Source organism: Balaenoptera musculus, chromosome 10 (assembly GCF_009873245.2).
Source record: "Balaenoptera musculus isolate JJ_BM4_2016_0621 chromosome 10, mBalMus1.pri.v3, whole genome shotgun sequence".
NCBI lineage: Eukaryota > Metazoa > Chordata > Mammalia > Artiodactyla > Balaenopteridae > Balaenoptera > Balaenoptera musculus.
In genome coordinates, this window is record NC_045794.1 from 43,455,732 (window position 1) to 43,474,103 (window position 18,372).

At 53.5% G+C, this 18,372-nt stretch overlaps 1 protein-coding gene and 1 long non-coding RNA gene across 2 annotated transcripts; one reads left to right on the plus strand and one right to left on the minus strand.

Moving 5' to 3' along the window:
• Positions 1–507: 507 nt before the first annotated feature.
• Positions 508–5,171, minus strand: LOC118901481. The gene is made up of 3 exons (XR_005021400.1): positions 5,094–5,171; positions 3,052–3,170; positions 508–834 (listed from the first exon to the last, which is right to left on the minus strand). It is a non-coding gene; the product is annotated as an uncharacterized LOC118901481 (long non-coding RNA).
• HOXC13 (homeobox C13) lies at positions 4,593–12,576 on the plus strand. Its single transcript, XM_036864619.1, has 2 exons — positions 4,593–5,370; positions 10,986–12,576. Exons 1-2 carry the CDS (start codon positions 4,632–4,634, stop codon positions 11,240–11,242), a joined length of 996 nt encoding a protein of 331 aa, XP_036720514.1. The 5' UTR covers positions 4,593–4,631; the 3' UTR covers positions 11,243–12,576.
• Positions 12,577–18,372: the final 5,796 nt, after the last annotated feature.

Sequence of the window (18,372 nt, forward strand, 5' to 3'; positions counted from 1 at the left end):
GGAGGGAAAGGAGGCGAGGAGGGGACTGGGCAGGGCCAGGGAGCCCCATTATCAGCCACTTTTCTTTCCTTCCCCACCAGTATCACCCTTTGTGACCCAACAGGAATTAATTTCCTCTGAGTGTGTAAGGCTCTCCCAGCTCAGTCGCACTCTCAGGGGGCTCTCTCATAGTTTCACCCCCCCCCACCCCGGAACTCCCAACCCTTCCTGTAAGTGACTTCTCTATCCCAAACATCCCTTTCTTTCCTAGATAGCTCAAGCCCTATGTCCTCTATCCTCCACAAATCTCTTCCATCCTGCATGCAGCCCGTATCCTGGACAGGAAAGGGCCCCCCAAACTCTATGCCCGCCCACCAAGGCCCCAAGTCTGGGCGAGAATCCAGACCCCATGGTGGTAAGGCTCTTTGTTCTCCTGCAGCCTCAACCCACCCCCTCCTTTTTTTAAACTGGAATTTCTCCCATAAAAAAAAAAAGCGGGTGGGGGTGGGGGGCAGGAGCTTCAGAGCTTCAAGCTCTTTTTTTTTTCCTGGGCAATATGGAGGAAACAGAGGAAAGAGCGGGAGGAAGGGAAATCAACTGATGCTTGATTTCCAAAGAAGGCAATCTGGGCCCTGAATAAGGGGTACGCCAACCTCATTTATCTCATCCCCTTTTCCCTAGCCTGACATTCAAGCTTCACCCAGCCCTCGAGTGTGTACGGCAACCTTGCACGCTCCTGCTGCAAATGCTGCTAACTTACCCCTCCGACTTGGTCTCTAACACAGCGGGCCAGGAATTTCACCCCTCAACTTTAGAAAGACACAGACATCTGCCTCTTCATTTTCCTGGGGATATCTAAGTAGAGAGCAGGATGAGCATATAAATCAAGTGTGTATCCAGAGAAATAAACAGACCAGCAGAGATATTTATTTGCATAGAGAGGATTTCGGCGAGGGCTGGGTATTTTCATGAATACACTTGGGCCGTATCCGCAGGGGCATGTGCTGGAACAGTGCATGGAGGCTGCCCACGATCACAAACCCACAGGCCAGGCGTGTGCACACGTACACCGTGCAAACACACACACACACTTCCAGTGAGAAGGCACATTGAATATCTCCTTTATATATTGGGGCCTTTGAAAACAAGAATTTCAGAGTTGAACTTAGCGGGGAACTCAGTCCATAGAGGAAGCTGAGGGCAGAGCGGCTCCCGTGGCCTCGCCATCACAAATGTCCCTTTGAAAAAAGAGCGGAGAGCGCAGCCCGGGGCTTCTAGACGGGGCTAGAGGGGCCGTTTTCCATTTTCCTTTGGTGTGATGAAATGCTCCGTCCTTTCCCGCACACACCAACATCACAGCTAGAGACCGAAGGGTCACATTCCTATTCATTCCTCCCGATTTCCTCTCCACCAGGTCCTCAGTCCAGCTCCATCGGCCCACCCGCGAAGCCCCAGGCGGGGTGAGGTGTGGCTCAGCGGCGGGGGGTGAGCGCCGAAGCCGAGGGTTTCAGCGCCTGGCTTTCTAGGGCGGGATCGCCTCAGCGCTTCGGCGATGTAATTACTACGTTTCCAGTAGTGCATATTCTCCTGGAGTGTTTAATTTGGTTTTATTTGTGTCTCAGCGAGATTCACATTTTTTTTTTCGGGGGAGGAGGGAGAAGCGACCCCAGGCTTAAAGTTAATTAACCAACAAGGCTCTACTTTGAGGCGCCCGCCCGCAGGCTCTCGCCTCGTCGCCTCCCTCCCTGCTCCGGGTGCGCCCCAGTCTTGGACCCGGCAGTTTCAGGCGCGGAAGGTCTTGGGGAACCCAGCGAAAGAGTGGGAAATCGTTCAGAGCATGCGGACCCTTCTCTGGCACTTTCAACGCCCTGAGTCCTGAACTTTCGCCTCCAGCCTTCCCACTCTCTCAGGTCTCTGGGGGGCCTACATCTTCTTCAGCTGGTCTCCTTGACGAAGGGAACTTTTCCTTCTCTTTCCACTCTTCGCTAAATTTTGGCCGCATAAAGCCCCTAATAAATGGAATTGTAAAATTGCTGGGTTAAATCTATATCTCATTGCAATAGGAACAGTTAATGCCCTTATATAAACCTGGAAAAGAACCTACTATTGATTTTATTTATTGCTGGGCCGCCTGCACCCAGAGCCTTTCTGCTGTTCTGCCCCTTACTCCCAAAGGCTGGGGGACCCGTCTTTGGGTTCTGGCCTGTGAAGACGGATCTGGCGTTGAGCTAGACCATTCCCGGACCCGGGAGGGAGCCCCAGGAACGGGGTGGCCATTTCAGGCCCTTTGTTTCGCCCGGTTGCCCCACTCAGCCCGGTCCACGTCGCCCGGGTTCTCCACGCGGAACCGGACTCCGCACTGCACAGGAGGGGAAGCCAGGGCCTCCGCACCACCCCTACACCTGCGGAGGGAAAAAACGGCAGACCTCTCCACCCACCTACCCCCACCAGGCAGGCCGCAGGCAGACGCGGGGGCCAAGGTCACACGACCCAGTCTAGACTAGCCAGGCCATGTTTGCTTTCCTCCTTTTACCTTGACCTTGGAACTCCGGAGGCAGGGAAGCCAGTTTCCTAGCCAAGAGCCGGCTCCCAGCAAGACCCACCTTCCCCTCCACTCCTCTCTCCTCCTTCCACCATCATCGCCCTCGACACACACTCAAGCTGGCCTGCTCATGTTCCAAGCTTCCTGATATATTTTTCCTCCTACTGCCAGCCCAGTCCAAAGCCTGCTTTCTGGAACTCTGAGGTGACCCTTCCGAATGAAGATCACCCTGATAAAGATTGTATCTCTTATCCTAACTCACCCACGCCAGGGCGCTCTCCATCGTCCAACACCACCTTGCCCCTACCGGTAGAAGGGAGGCGGCCCGTGGGCCAGATCTCAGTACAGACCTGGCCATTTGCTCTCAAGTTGAAGGGACCCAGTGGGTTCGGCTTAGCCCGAGGCTATTTCCTGGCCACGGCCTGTGCGCGGTCTGGACAGGAGCACCCAGCATTTAAAATCTTTGGCAGAGGCAGGAAAGAGGGAGATGCTGTAGCCCCTCTCCCCTTTTTTCTCTCTCTCTTTATTACCTCTTCTCCTCAGGGAGGCCCTGTGCTGAAAGGGAACTTGGCTCAATCCCACGGAGATGCTCTCTGGAAAGGGGTGCCTCTACTGAGGCACCAAACTGAGCACAGGAAGCCCGACAAGTCTGGAGATTGGGAGGAGAGAAGAGGGGGGCTTTTTTAGAAAATTAGTAAGTTGGTGTTAATTTTTTCTTTGAAAAGATTGGGTAGTTTCAAAGCATCGAAACACTTCACATTAAAAGGGAGTGACCCCAAGAATGCTATGGGAGCTAAAGTTGGGGTTATTCAGCTGGGAACTGCATTGATCCCGGCTCTGCCTGGCCCCTCAGCCTATGGCCGGCTCAACCCAGGCGGCCGAGGGCGGAGGCGAATCCGCGGGCTGGGGTCGGGCCTCCTGGGGTCTCCCAGAGTAGCGCCTGGGAAATGTCCCTCCAAAGGGGCAGCGCTGCCGACTCTCCCTCATCCCACGTTTCCTTTTGTACACGGATCTGAGAGCGCGTGCTCTTCTTGTTCACATCAAGAGCTTTTCAGCTTTCCTAGACCGAATCCCTGCTCCTCCTCCCCCTTTTCTTTGAAAAATCTCACTCCGAGTCTTTTAATTTCTATTGTATATTGAAATACCCGTCTATTCTATTGCCCCCATTTCTCTTCTTTATTCTATCTCAATTTTTCATTGAGAGCATCCCGCCCTCCGTGTGATGATGTTTGTGTTTGGGGGCTACTACATCCTCCTAGCCTTCGCTGCTCCGCTGGAGGAAGACCTGCGGGCAACGAGCCTAGAGAGGGTCCCTCTTAGACAACTGGGGCTTTGGGGAAAGTGGCTGAAAGTCGGAAATGGAAACACAATCCCGGCATCAAAGTCTTGCTGCTCGGTGTCGGGTTCTTTCCAGCCGGAGCTCCCAGGGAGTCAGCCAAGGCCAGACCCGGGGCTCCCCACGCCCTGCCGGTGCGCTTCCGCCTGCTTTCCAGTTTTTTTATTTATTAAGAAAAAAAAAATACGGTGTCTCCCCGACTCTTAGCTCCAAGCCCCAATCCAGTCACAGCGATCTTTTTGGGTAGGAATCAGTCTCCCCCACACGCCTCCTAAGCCTAGTGGGAGGCGCCCAGGAACAGTCCTGGTCTTGCCAGACCCCTTTGCGTCGGCCAAATTCAGCCTCCCCCTCCTCATTCTCCCTCCCCGAGGCCGGCCAGGGGGCGTTGCCCTGTCCCTTTAAATCTCCCAGCTCCCTCCTCTTTGCCCCTCCTGAGAGCCAATCAGCAGAGACCTCTTCCCTTTCGCCCCGCCCCACCTCTAGGGGTGGGAACCCCAGGAGACCCGGCCAGGGCATCACGTGCACGGGTGGCGTCACGTGGGCGCGGGAGGGTTGCAGAGGGGAGGCTGGCGGGAGCCGGTGATTTCTTAATGAAATGTCCCCGCATGCGTAGAGGGCATGTAGGGAGGGAGGTGGAAGCACCAGGAGGAGGAGGAGGGGAGGGGTAGAGAGAGAAGGGAGGAGGGATGGGGGAGGGGAAAAGGGAGCGAGGTGTCTCCCCAGCCCGCAGCCTCTGGCAAGTGGAGTTTTTAAAAAGCTCGAGCAGATCATGTCATGACGACTTCGCTGCTCCTGCATCCTCGCTGGCCGGAGAGCCTTATGTACGTCTATGAGGACAGCGCGGCGGAGAGCGGCAGCGGCGGCGGCGGCGGCGGCGGGGGAGGCGGCGGCGCGGGCGGCGCGGGGGGTGGCTGCAGCGGAGCGAGCCCCGGCAAAGCCCCGAGCATGGACGGGCTGGGCAGCAGCTGCCCGGCCAGCCACTGCCGCGACCTGCTTCCGCACCCCGTGCTGGGCCGCCCGCCGGCTCCCCTGGGCGCCCCTCAGGGCGCCGTCTACACGGACATTCCGGCCCCGGAGGCGGCGCGCCAATGCGCCCCGCCGCCGGCGCCCCCCACCTCGTCCAGCGCCACCCTGGGCTACGGCTACCCTTTCGGTGGCAGCTACTACGGCTGCCGCCTGTCGCACAACGTGAACCTGCAGCAAAAGCCTTGCGCCTACCACCCGGGCGATAAGTACCCCGAGCCGTCGGGCGCCCTGCCGGGTGACGACCTGTCCTCCAGGGCCAAGGAGTTCGCCTTCTATCCCAGCTTCGCCAGCTCCTACCAGGCGATGCCCGGCTACCTGGACGTGTCTGTGGTGCCTGGGATCAGCGGGCACCCGGAGCCGCGTCACGACGCGCTCATCCCCGTCGAAGGCTACCAGCACTGGGCTCTCTCCAACGGCTGGGACAGTCAGGTGTACTGCTCCAAGGAGCAGTCGCAGTCCGCCCACCTCTGGAAGTCTCCCTTTCCAGGTAAGGAAGGGGCCCGAGCGCCGCCGCCGCCGCCGCCGCCAGGGACCCGTCCCAGCCCCGCCTGCCCCGGGGCTCCGCGCCCCAGCCACCCCCGCCGTCTGGCCCCGGCGCGCCGGCTCTGCTGGGCTGCCGATGGAGCCGGCCGGGCGAGCTGCGCTGAGGAATGCGCCGGGGAAGAAATCTGCTCCGACACGTTCCCCGGAGCTGCCGGGCGGAGAGTGAAGCAATCACAGGCGCCCGAGCGCCCGGCCGCCGGCTCCGCTCCAGTCGGGAGCTTGTCTCCTCCTCCCCCAGCGGGCTCCAGTCTCACGCGCGGCTCTTGGCCTCCTAAGCCCGCTTCCGGCCAGGAATGGGGGGTGGGGTGGGCCTTGGGTGCCTTGGAATCCAAAACCACTAGGACAAAACGCTCAACCCACCGATTAACTGCGGAAAAAAATAAGAACACCCAAACATTTTGTTTGCCTGAACGTCCAAGATCATTCAGGCACTGCAGGCACTGGACAGTTTTTGTTGTCGTTGTTTTTAAATAGGGGTCTAATTTGCCGGGATCTACAGAAATGTAGGATGTTTTCTTTTTTATTTTCTTTTCTTGATTTATTTTAAGAATTTGGCCACGAATTTCCTGATTGTTAAAGGAACAAGAGAGCTAAAATCTCTGGAGAAGGTGTGGAGAAAAGGGAGTTCACATCCCTCTCCTGGATTATAAAATTCTTTGCCTCTCTGGTGTACTGAGCTCAAATCCTGTGGGTGTTCGCACTACCAACTCCCCCAAATGCGGGGGAGAAAGAGAGTTACCCATGCCTTAGACACAGGGGAGTGTCTCTTTCTCTTAGAGGGGAGTGAGGATGAGGGTGGGGCGGGGCGGGTGGGGGGGAGACCTGCTTTGGAAGGATCTGAGGTCCAGGCCCAGGCGGGGGACCCCTCTGTATTGTCTGTCTCCATATGCGGTGGGGGATTGGAATTTACTGGTGTTCTGTTCCCTTTCCAATTGAGGCTATCTCTGAACAGGAGGGGATCCTGCAAACCACCACCCCCCACTCCACAGGGGAAAAGACCAGTTCCAGGTTTCTCAAGACCACATCAGGAGCTTTGTATTCAGCTTTGTGCTGAGAAATCAGGATTCAGGGTCTAGTGAATCCAGAGCTTGAGTCTGCTCTTGCTATATATAAGCAGAGCTCAGTGGGAGAGGGCTGACTGGCTCCATTCTGATGCCTACAGGGGTCCTGGGGCCCCAGAACAGCCATATATGTCTCCCCATACTGCCCAGAGCCTCCCCCCCCTCCCAGCTCTACATGTGGACCCAGGGACATTTTCATTGGGAAGTATAGACCTGAAGACCTCCTAAGGGTGGGCCTGAAATTCCTCTGCATCCGGGATTGGGGCAAGGGCAGATGGTTAAAAAAAAAAATTACTGAATGATGTTAGAAAGTGTAGCAAATAACATTCTTGTAAATATTATAAGATGACTTAGTATAACACAGCTGACCAAGGTGGGACCCACACTAGACACCCAATTTCTGGCTGCCAGAAGATTTAGGATGATAGAATTTTAGTACATGGTATCATGCGTTACCTACTCTGCACTGACTATATTTTTATATAATATGATTTCTGTTATTAACCACCTAATATGAAACACATAATAACACTTTTCTAGAAGATAGGCAACTCACATGTAGGTGTACAATAATGTGTTGTGGAGATATGGCCCTTTAATTTCCCATCTCACCCAGATGGGAAGCTGCTTAGGAGATGGGGGTTTAGCAGGAATTCCTGGAGCATCAGTAGCTGGTAGCCAACAGGCCATGCTAAGGAGCTGAAGGACAGAGGGGCAGATGCCCACCAAGCCCGCTGTGGGCAGAGGCACAAGTCTAGAGCAGTGGGCAGTGGGTTTAGTGTGAAGAGGGGATGAGAGGGAGCTGCTCTGGCATTGCTGTGTATGCATGTGGAGCGAGGTGGGAGTGAGAGATTGGAGAGAAGCTCAGAAATATCTTTGAGCAAAATAAACATCTTAAAGATTCCCAGAAAAAAAAAAACTAAAAGTAAGCACTTTTTTATCACAGCCTCCTAGAGAAAAATATCTTTGACATAAAAAAATATATAGCCCAACTGAGATTTAATACACTTGCAAATTATGGCATGGAAGTGGATATAAAAACCCAGTGTATCTCAACAGCTATGTGCTCACACACTCCCGGTGTGGAAATAGAATCGGGCTGGTGTATCTCAGTGAGTGCAGAGGTCCAGGCAAAAGGCAGATGAATAAGAAATTATCTTCAAACACCCTCCATCTTTCTACCCACACAGAGCTCTTTTAAAGTAGTGAGATTTCCAGATAACTCTGTCTATGCAATTGTGGTTTGTTCGGCAGCATCTAGGCATAAACACTACTGTCTCTTTTCAGTGCCTCTGGCTCTGAGAGACCTCATCTATGGCAGTCTGGGCTGGTGTGGGAGATGAAGGCAATTGTTCAGAAAGATCCAGATAATTAGGGCCAAGATGAGTTGTGGCTTCTTCCTTCACCCAATTATCTAGACCCTTGCTTCTTTGCTCTTTGTTTTTCTTCCTATAGTGCGTATAGACAGTTTTTAATTTTGACAGAGAGAGGCAGAAATTCCAAGAGAGAAGCAGAGAGGAGGGGGGCGGGGTGAGGGAGACAGGGAGAGACAGAGACAGATAGGATGGGGAGAGAGAGTAAGAGAGAGAAGGAAATAATGGGCTCTTTGGGCCATACTGGAAGTCTCTACTGACAAGTCTTTGGAATTTGGTTGAGAAGAGTGGCTAGGATTTCTAGCTGAACAAGGTCCTCTTCGGAGGACCAGAGCCCTGTTTTGGGAGTGGGTGGTCAAGAGCCAGTGGGCAGTAGGAACATGTACACAGGACCCCAAGAGAGAGCTATGGCTGAGCATTGATCTGATTTTTATCTGCTCCTCAAAAGTGTCTGTTAGGTTCCCACGTATGAAGTGGGGTGTGTGTGTGTGTGTGTGTGTGTGTGTGTGTGTGTGTATGTGTGTGCGCCCACACGCTCTGAAGGGAGATTAGGGAAAGGTTGATTGTAAAATTAATCACCAAGTCCTCTACTTACTTTAGGCAGCATAGACACAACTCGAGGCCTAAGCTTCCAGATGTTTCCACATCTGCAGATCCCACTTCCTTTCCAGACAAGACAGCAGACAATGAAAGGGGCTTCTTTGAGAAGGCAAGACTGAAGGTATTTCCCCAGTTGGCCAAAACAACCAGCCGTTAGGTCTGATCCACGAAAAACTTGGCCAAATCAACTCTTGGCATTCTGTAGAGAAAAATAACCAATTTGGACCAGTTATCTGCTTTTTTTTAAACTGATTTTTTAGGGTTTGTTGATTAAGCCTCATTGGAAATTTATAGTTGGGGTTTAGGAGACCCAGACTTGGGTAGATAATTGTGAGCATTTCCAGAAAGTGAAGTTTAAAAAAATCAGGGACAATTATCTGGTTAATTCAGGAAACCAAACCCACTTTTATCCCATTTGCTCTCCAGGAAAAAGGAGGTATTTTAAAGCTAAATTGTACCAGGTGGTCTGTTTCCATTTTAGAACTTACTGTGTCATTATGTTGAGTCCAAAAATCTGGGTTTAAAATCTGGCTCTGCCACTTAAGTTCTTTTACCTACTCTGAGCCTCAGATTCCTTATCTTGTAAAATGGGTTTAATAAAATAAGACTGGAAAAAATGTTCCGAGGATTAAAAAAGAGCCTCACGGTATCATTACTGACCCTCTCTGTTTTACTCTTATTCCAGAATCATCAATTTCTCAAATCATAGTTACATCTGTAAGAGTAAGACACATTTGAGAACTGAGAGACTTTTAAAAATTATCTTGTGCAAAAAAAAAAATCCTTTTTAACATAAAGGATCTGCTCTGCTAAAGTGAAGTTGTTTTGTTTTGCAGATTAAAAAAAAAAGAAAAACAAAAACTTGGCCTATTCCTACATAGGCAGAGAAAAGTGACAAGTCCCACAATTTTCCTGAAAAATTGTCGTCGTGAAGACAGCCAGACAAGGCCATTGGAACCCCCTCTCTCCCATATTCTTTCTGTGTACTTTATTCCCCCCCTGCATTTGATGGTGACCTCTTCTCTCCCCATCCTTGTCAGGGACAAGGGTCCCTGAGAGAGAGCAGACCCAGTGAGAAAGGGTATAAGGAAGGTGTTTCATGAGGGCGGGATCGGGGGGGGGGCAGTGAGAACAAGCATTTCAGGAAGAGCTTTGTGTCCTCATTCTAGACTGCGTCTACACTTCCAAAGGGCAGTAAGAATGAAGGGGAAATCTCAAATATTCAGTCCTACTCATTAAATCCTGCATGAAGAAGTCTGCCAATTACGTTTTTAAAAATTGAAGGGTGAGTTACTCAGATAATTTTCCTAGTTCCCCACTTCCCCTTGAAAGTGTTGCTATGATCTTTTTATTGACAGAGGTGAGGGTGGAGTGGAAGGGGGGATATAAGTGACACATATTGCCTGTGACATTCTCAGAGCATGAAGAAATTGAACTAGTAGTGGGATGACAAGGTATTTAGAATTTAGGATTAGGGTTCCTGCATGGGGTGGGGACAGTCTCCTTCAGCCTCAGAGGAATGACAGGGATAGCAGATTGGAGCAGAATTTGCAGTTTTGGTGAGTGGACATTTATGGGGGCAAGGGAGGGGCACTGATTTCTTTTTATAGAAGACTTACGTGAACAGCTGGTTTCAACCCAAGAAGGGCTCTCTTGGTGTCTCCTCTGGTGGGCACACACCCGGGTGTGGACCCTCTACTTCTAGGGACCTGATTCCCTACATCTCAGTGCTAGGACTTCCCACCTTGGATGTTACTAAGTGGCTCACAACCCTGGACTCCTGGAGATTGGCTCCCAGGCAGTCTGGATTCACCTGGCCACTTTTCTTCTCTCTAGCTGTCGGTGCTGGCCTCAGATTCCTAGTGCAGAGCCAGTGACCAAAGGCAAGAGGCCCCACTTGGGGGTCTGTGCCCACTGAAACTGTCTCCCTGCCCGCCATGCCCTCCCTCAAACATGCAAAAGAACACCTTCCTCTGATAATGGGGCAGAGTATAAACTGACCCATGCCCAAATGATCTAACTGCAGGAAAGAGGGATTTTCCTGAATACCTGCAATCCTGCAGGCTAGCAGACCAGGGTGCAATTTGGAGGGACCCCTCTAAGGGAACGAGGATTCTAATAAGGAGTGCTGTGTAGAGCCATGCTGGAAGCTGAGGCAAAAGGAAAAATCAGTAATACTGGTCCCGTATTTATTTAAAATTTTCATATTTTGTTCATCATGGATTTTGGGGCATTCATTTATATATTTTAAAACATTGCATTAAAATAGCATTTATCTTGGTTACTGAGTTTTGGGCGCCCCCTCCTTTAAAGTTTGCACCAGAGGCAATACCCCAGGGTCCTCACCTAAGTCGTGGCCTTGCTAATAACAGAGGTGCAAAAGATTTGGGGACAATCCATCAGCTCCCTTTGAGTCCCTGCCGGAACCTGTGCCTCCGCAGCCGCGCAGACTTGAGGCCCCTCGCAGGGTCCTGGGTCCAACCATGCGACTCACTTCTTGCCGCCCGCCTTCTCTCTCCCCCCAGACGTGGTCCCCCTACAGCCCGAGGTCAACAGCTACCGGCGCGGGCGCAAGAAACGCGTGCCCTACACCAAGGTGCAGCTGAAGGAGCTAGAGAAGGAGTATGCGGCCAGCAAGTTCATCACCAAAGAGAAGCGCCGGCGCATCTCGGCTACCACGAACCTCTCGGAGCGCCAGGTCACCATCTGGTTCCAGAACCGGCGGGTCAAAGAGAAGAAGGTGGTCAGCAAATCAAAAGCGCCTCATCTTCACTCTACCTGACCGCCCGCCCAGCCGCCCGCCCCGTCTATTTATGTCGCCGATTTGTACCATATCCGAACACACCGAAGGACGCTTTTCGGGTACAGACAAATATTTAATGTTAACCAGAAAGAGGAACCGCTCCGCTGGGAGGCAGAGGGTATCAGAGGGTGTGCTCTGCCGCCCTCTACTCCCCACCCCATCCTCAACCCTCACCCCTATGCAGATGGCACCTACCCCGCCTCAGCGGCTTTGGAGGTGGGTCCGGGCGGGCGTGGGAGGAAGGCAGCCTGCCTCCACTCCCTCCGGCCGTCGCCCCTCGCCTTGCCAGAGCGCCGAGTGGCAGCGAAGAGCCCAATCATTCCAGCCAAAGCAGAGTTGGGGAACCCCGAATGACCCCATTTTTGCCTCATCCTTTGCCCGGGCAGGTAGACGACCCCCCTGAGGGTGCGACCCCGAGCAGGACCTGGCGAGCTCCTACTTTCCTTCCACTCCTTCCTCCTGTTCCCTGTCCCTCTGGCACTCTTTAGTTAGGCAAGATTTCCCAGTTAAGATTTTTCTGTGCATATTTTAAAAGTCACATTAATATTAATGATAAGTATTAGGGATCTGGCATCGTGATTGGAGTACAGACAGCGCTTAGGTTTTCTTTCTTTCCTGTTTCAACAAAAGCTGGAATTGGCTGAGGAGCCACCTACCCTTCTCCCTGACCTGGACCAAGGAACTGAGTTTCTGAGGAGCCACCTTTGCCCCCATGGCCTCCTCTGTTCTGCTTCTCAATCAACATGCGGAAATCCAGGGAAGACAGAAACTCCCACCATGCTGCTAAATCTGTCTTCTCTCCTTCTCTCTCTCTTTCTCTCTCTGTGGTGAGGCTGAGGATCAGGCCAGGCACAGAAGCAGAACTTTTTTCTAGGGAGCGGACAAGCTTCTCTTCCAAGGGGATGGAGAGCCGGTCCCCCAGCAGATTCCCTCTCCAGTTGCTTCTCCATCAAGGCAGTAGCTGAGAAGGCCTCACATTTTCACTTTTACTCATTGTCCAGAGGACAGCAGTTTTTCTTCCAGGAGACCAAAATAGCTGGCTCCCAATTAGCCAGCTAACGTAGCCGCTGCCTGACATTTCCCTCCTCAAAGGCCAACTTGGTGCTGGGGGATGGGGGCTCACCTTCTCCCTTCCCACTGGTGCATTACAAAACAGTGTTCTTTTGAAATGTTCATCCAAAATAGGCTTTTTAAAAATGTTGTGTATCTGTATATAGTATTGTGATGTCTGAATGACAATGTACTGAATGCAAAAAGGAAAAAAAAACCCACAAACCTGTTTTTAAAATAAAATCTTTTTTTTTTTTTGCCTTGATTTTATTGCTCAGATTCCTTCTGAAACTCCTTCTATCCACTGGCTCTTGGGGTAGGCTCTGTTGCCCTGACTCAGCCAGAATGGGCAGGGGGAAGAGTAGAGAGAACACCCCCAGCTGGATAGATCCCAAATTTATATTCTGCTCCACTTAAGTTTTTTAAGTGAGTTTATTCAGATTGTTGATACTATCTAGACAGGAGAAAACTCTTTCCCATCCTGATTCCCCAAATAGATGAGTATGCTGGGGAGAGAAGGATGTGATCAGCGACTGAAAAGGCCTGGGAGCAGGTGAGTGGGTTCACTTCACTTAATAGTCAGAGCTCAGAGCTGGATCTCTGTGCTGAGAAAGTGGTGTCCCAGCTGGGAGCTGGATGCTGTGGTGGTGGCAGCATGGCGGCAGTGGGGCACTAATCTTAGGCTCCTGAGGCTCTACTGCCCCCAGAGGGTCCCAAATCCCTCCAGACAGTTTAGAGCTGGAGCTAGGAAGGGGTCCCCTCAGTCTGTCCTGCTGGGAGGCCGCTGCAAGCTCAGCATTCCCAAGCTGCTCCCTTTTCCTCCCCACCAGCCTATGCAAGAGGTCGGGCTGCTAGGGCCCCATGGGCCCCCAGTTCTCTAAGCCAATCTCACTTGTATTCTCCAGCATTCTCGGGAACCCCAGTCTTCCAGGCAATCAGGAGCCCTGTAGACTCTTCCACTAATTTGTTTTTCCTGCCGCGTCCGTCTGTGCCTATCTCCCTATCTGGCTGAGTTAATGAGGTCGTTAAGATGTCAGGTTAAGAGACTTTTAAAAAGCGATATAGCCTAAAACAATGTTATCTCAGATTAAATCTTTACTGCAGCAATTTTTATTTATATATAATATTTTTTCGCTCCTGAGACACAGAAAGACTGGAGGCATTGGGTTGGAAATTAGAGTTCTCTGATCTCACATTGCCTGATGGCTGAAGTTCTTAAAATTTTATTTAAATAAATGTTTCGGGGTGTGTGTGTGTGTCTCACACACACACACCCCGAATCTGAGAGACAAAGAGCCTGAGGAATTCACCCTCTGTGGAGACTCCGCTACTGATATGGCTGCCAGTACTGTTCTACTCCATTTCAACTCTGGGTTAACTACCAAAGAATCCCACGCTGGGCAGTACAGATCTAGGAGGGAATAGATGAATCTCCCAGGAATAATGTTCATTCTCAATTCCATCTCTCCTTTCTCTCCCCACTCACCACCTTAACCTCTCTCCAAAACCCCTGTGTCTCTCCTGAGGTGGGAAGAATTGAAAATTAAATGTGTGTGTTTGGTCAGAAAAAGGACCTGAGTAGACAAGAGACCTGGGGCTCTCTTGATACCCCCACCCCTCTTGACTTGGGGGTACATGGGGTAGTCCCATGACATAGCTGTAGAGTCAGTGGAAGCTGGAGACTCAGTGGGGAAAGAGAATTCTATAGTTCTCCGAGGCATCCTTCCACTTCTGCACACAAATCCACATGAGGGCAAATGAGCGAGTCTTCCCACATGGAGGGATCCGCCCTAAGGCCCCAGAAGGGGGCGATGGAAAAGAGAAGAAAGCTTGTGCAGGCTCACTGGGGTTGCACTGGGACACCAGTGACCCAGGCAAGCACTGCGGTCCCTCTGAGTCCCTGTGAGCCCCAGTGTGCCACAGGGTGTTTAAGATGTCTCCCATGCACTGGATCAAATACGCCTGGATCAATTTTGGAGATGCCTCTTCCATAAAAGTAAGCAAGTGTGAGAATGGAAACTCCTAGGTGAGACAGGTATTGTGTGAGTATGTGTTCTGGGGAGACACACACTTCCCAGAGTTGGGAAAAAGTATGATTCTTTCCCTGATTGTGTTGGTTCCTTACCTTTCCTTCCTCTGAGAGTTGGCATTCTCATTGGGGAACTCTGTGAGACATTCCTGTGAAGGTGTGTGTGTATGTGTGTTTGTGTGTATGTGTGTGTGTAGAGCCTCTAGTAGCCAGTGCAGAATTTCCTCAGCCTTTTCTGCCTGTGTGTGTGCACGTGTAGCAATGTTGTCAGTCGGCACTGATCTCAGGGTGCAGAGTGTGGTTTTTTTTCTTTATGCAAATCTATAAAAAGCCTTTCTTTCCAAGGCCAGTCTCCTAGCGTCTGTGTGAGAGTGAAGACGCAATAAATATGCGGGTGCAGGGGGATAGAAAATGTCTGAAGGATTGTGAGTATAGAGGCATCCCCGGGAAATGGACAGCTCTTCTCTGGGACTGAGGTTCCTGCTATCTTTCTCATAATCCGATGGCATCCCCGGCTCCTTGTGGCTCCCCGTGGCCAGGGCTGGGGGACCTGGGTGAGCTGGAGCCTCACGGGACTCTCCATCCGGAGGTCTCTCTACCAGGCTGCCAGGGAGGGCTCAGTTAGATCTTTTCCTGAGCTTGGGGAGAAAACCCCTTCCCCACCCACATCTTAGTCCTCAGACCTAGGGCCAGCAGAATGGGCCTTTCGGCCGGTAGTCAGTCCCACAGCCAGGAACCCACCTGAGGGAGCAAGGCCAGCAGTTCTCGGGAGATCCCTCCACGACTGTCTCCAGACCATCTGCTCCTGAGGCTTTTCGACAGGCGGCTCGGTCAGCAGGCCCGTGTGGGTATAAGGCGGGGGCAGCCCCTGGGACACTCTCCATCTCTCGGAGGATTGAAGCTGGGGACCCTGCAGCAGCCCCCTCTGTTCAGAAGAGAACTCCCCACCCTAGGATCCACCTGGGTCTGACTTGGATGATGTCGGGAGCCCACTCCTCAAAAAACTCCAAGTGCCGGATCAGGCAGATGTGTATCTAGACCCGCGCTGGTGGAGGATTGAGGGGCCCTGGGGAGCCAGGGGCTTCTGGGAGGAGGAGGGGGCCAGAGCCTTTTCGCAACCAACCAGGCTCTTCCTCTTTTAGCCTTGACCGTGACTAGGTCTTTCTGACCTTGACATCACAGGGAGCACAGGGAAGGGGGGAGGGTGGAAAAGGCCTTGATCTTCCGGTGGCCAGAGAAGGGGAGGGCCACTCGCCCCCTTGACGCGTCATCCCCCTTCCCGCCAGAGCCCGCCGCCTCTGTTTACACACAGAGGTGTCGTCTCCAGTCTAGACAGGGGCGCTAATAACGCCCATAAAAGGCGGCCTCTCCAGAGATGCTCTGCAACTCGGCTCCCGCGCGCCTACCGCTGGCCGCAGCCTCCGCCTCCTCCGCCCCGCCCTCCTCAGACACCTCGGCTGGGCTTGCGGGCCGCCTTGGGAGGGGGGACCCAGAGGGTTTCTAGAGGCTGAGAACCCCCGCCCCGCACCCTTCTGAACCTCTTCCGTCTCCAAAGGTAAGTGGACCCCCGCTCTTCCAGCCCAGCCAGCCTCGGGGATAGCGCATCCTCCCACCCCCACCAGCCTCCCCGGGCCCGTTGCCCTTACCCCAATCCGCCCGTGCCCAGCGCCACACCCGCCCCCGCCCCGAACTGGAGGCTTGGATTTGGGTAGCAGTTGGGTAGCTGGGCAGATCAGACCCCAGGCAGAACTCAGCCCCTCCTCAGAGCTAGGCCTGGTCAGAGGCCATGGTCACAGAGAGCGGCTGGCTGTGGGGCAGAGGGCACTCTGGGTAGTTCTCACCCCATACTGAGTTTCGAGGTCCACGGAGACCAGGCCCTGGGCTCCCCATACTTTGCTGGTGACTGTAGGTGTGGCGTTTGTGGAGAAGGTGCTTTTTTTTTTTTTTTTTAATAACTCCCCACACCTTTCCTGACACTCAGTAATTCACTAGGTGGAGGAGATCCTCTGCTGGCGAGGGGGAAAATGTCAGAACCCCGAAATTATTTAACTATTAGTGCGCCGAAAGGACAGTGAAAATGGGGGAAGATGGCTCACTTAGGGATGCTCAGGTGAGGGGTGGAGGGATGGTCTCCCAGATATTCCTGCCTGGGACCACCCCCATCCCTTCCACATTTCCTGAGTGGCAATCGGGCTGGTATCTTGTGGTGGGAGGGGGCCAAGTGGAGCCAGCCACTGAATGTTTGGAGGAGGTTAGGACGCTGCTGACCCCAGGCTGCTTGTGTGAGCCTGAAAGCCTGACTGGGCCCCTCACCCAAGGTCCCTCTCACACCCCGCTCCTCCAGGCTGCAGAGCCCTGGAAGGCAGCACAGGGGAAGGGGCCTCCTAATTTTCTCCTTAAGTCCTAGGCGCCCGTAAGGGGGCCTGGGAGCCAGGTGGGCTCGGACCCCTGGATGAGCTGGTGAAGCGAAGAGAGAGGAGTCTGAGCCCCCTACCTCCACCCGTCAGCCTTGGCTGAACCCGACAAAATCCTGCCCCAAGCCTAAAATGCCCTAAAGGGGCGACATAGAGAGCCGAGGGATCGGGCTGGGTCCCAGACCTTCCCCACCCGCCGCTTTTCATCTCCCCGCTCCCGCCCAGCCCAGCTCCTGCTCACCTCCCTTCAGAGACCCAGACCCTGCCTCATGTGCATACGCGGCAGAACCGTTTTGTGCAAACTAGGCAGTGACCTTGAACTGGGCCGCCTTGTCCTCTCGACTGATCCGGGAGAAGGCAGCACCGCGCGGTATAATTTCGACCTCGGTTTGTCTGGGGAGCCCGAACCCTGCGGCTCACAGCCACTCCGCGGTGGCCTAAGCCTCCCGCAGCTGCTCTGCCCCTGCCACCAGAGCCGGCGTAGATTTTATAATAACTCCTTTCACCTGGCTCGGCGGTGGTGGGGACTCGAGGACCAGCGTAGAGCCCGCGAAGATGCAGGAGGGACAGAGGCTTAAACAGAGTCGGTGCGGGAGAGGCGGCGACGCATCCAGCTGGTGGATGCGAGGAAGCAAGAGGGCTGCCGCGGGTCTTCAAGGAAAGCCTTGGACCACATCCTGGCCTTCAGTTTTAGTTAACCCCTGAGTTAATGAGCGGGGCATGGTTGAGCCAGGCCAGCTGCAGCAGGAACCTGTGGTCCAGGGGCCAGCAGGCAGTCCACCTCTTCTAATCTCGTAATTTGATGAATGTGCGGAAGAGTGGGCGCGGAGATCGCTCCGCGGGTCCAGAGCCTTGCCAGGCCATTACAGTTTTTCATGTGAGCTGCGAAGTGCCAGCGGATTAAACCCAGCTAGAAGCCGCTGCCCAGCGCCTTGGGCTGCTGCGAGTCCTAAGCATTCTCCTCACCAAGTCCCCCGTCGGCTCCTGGAGAGCAGCTCTCGCCGAGGCTGGATTTAGATCTGAAGCTTTGCACCCGAGCCTCCCGCCGGTCCCGGGGACCCAGGCTGGGAGCGGAGCTCTGCAGCCTGTTAGTCCGAGTAGGGTTAAGAAAGGGGCGCCTCAGCTGCGTGTGCGGCGGGGAGCCTTAAAGGCACACAGAACCGCGGTGGTGCACGAGGAGGCTGGGCGCCTAGATTGCCTGGGTCCTCGCCGGGGTCCTGATAACTCCTAGGTTCCTAGTGAGCCTCGAGTAGCAGGGCACTGGGGATGTGAATTTTGCTGATGGTCCTCGGCAGCTCTCCCCTAGAGGAATCAGGTCGGCTGCACGGAAGGAAGAGGGGAAAGGAAGAGGGGTTTGTGCGTGTGCCAGTGCCCAGGGTCCGAAACCTGGGGGAAATGGTCTTTTTTGATGGGGCCAAATCGGACTGGGAGAAACTGCGTGTCTGGAAGAAGGAAGTCCTCACTCCATCTTCATTTCCCCGGCATTGCATCTGCCGCCCTGCGGCCGCCGCTCTGCGTGCTCAGCGGCCTGGCCGGGAGGGCAGCGAGCACAGCTCCGGGCCTGAGATTTTCGAGCTGGCGAGGAATGCGAAGAGGCTAAGACCTTCCTCCTGGCG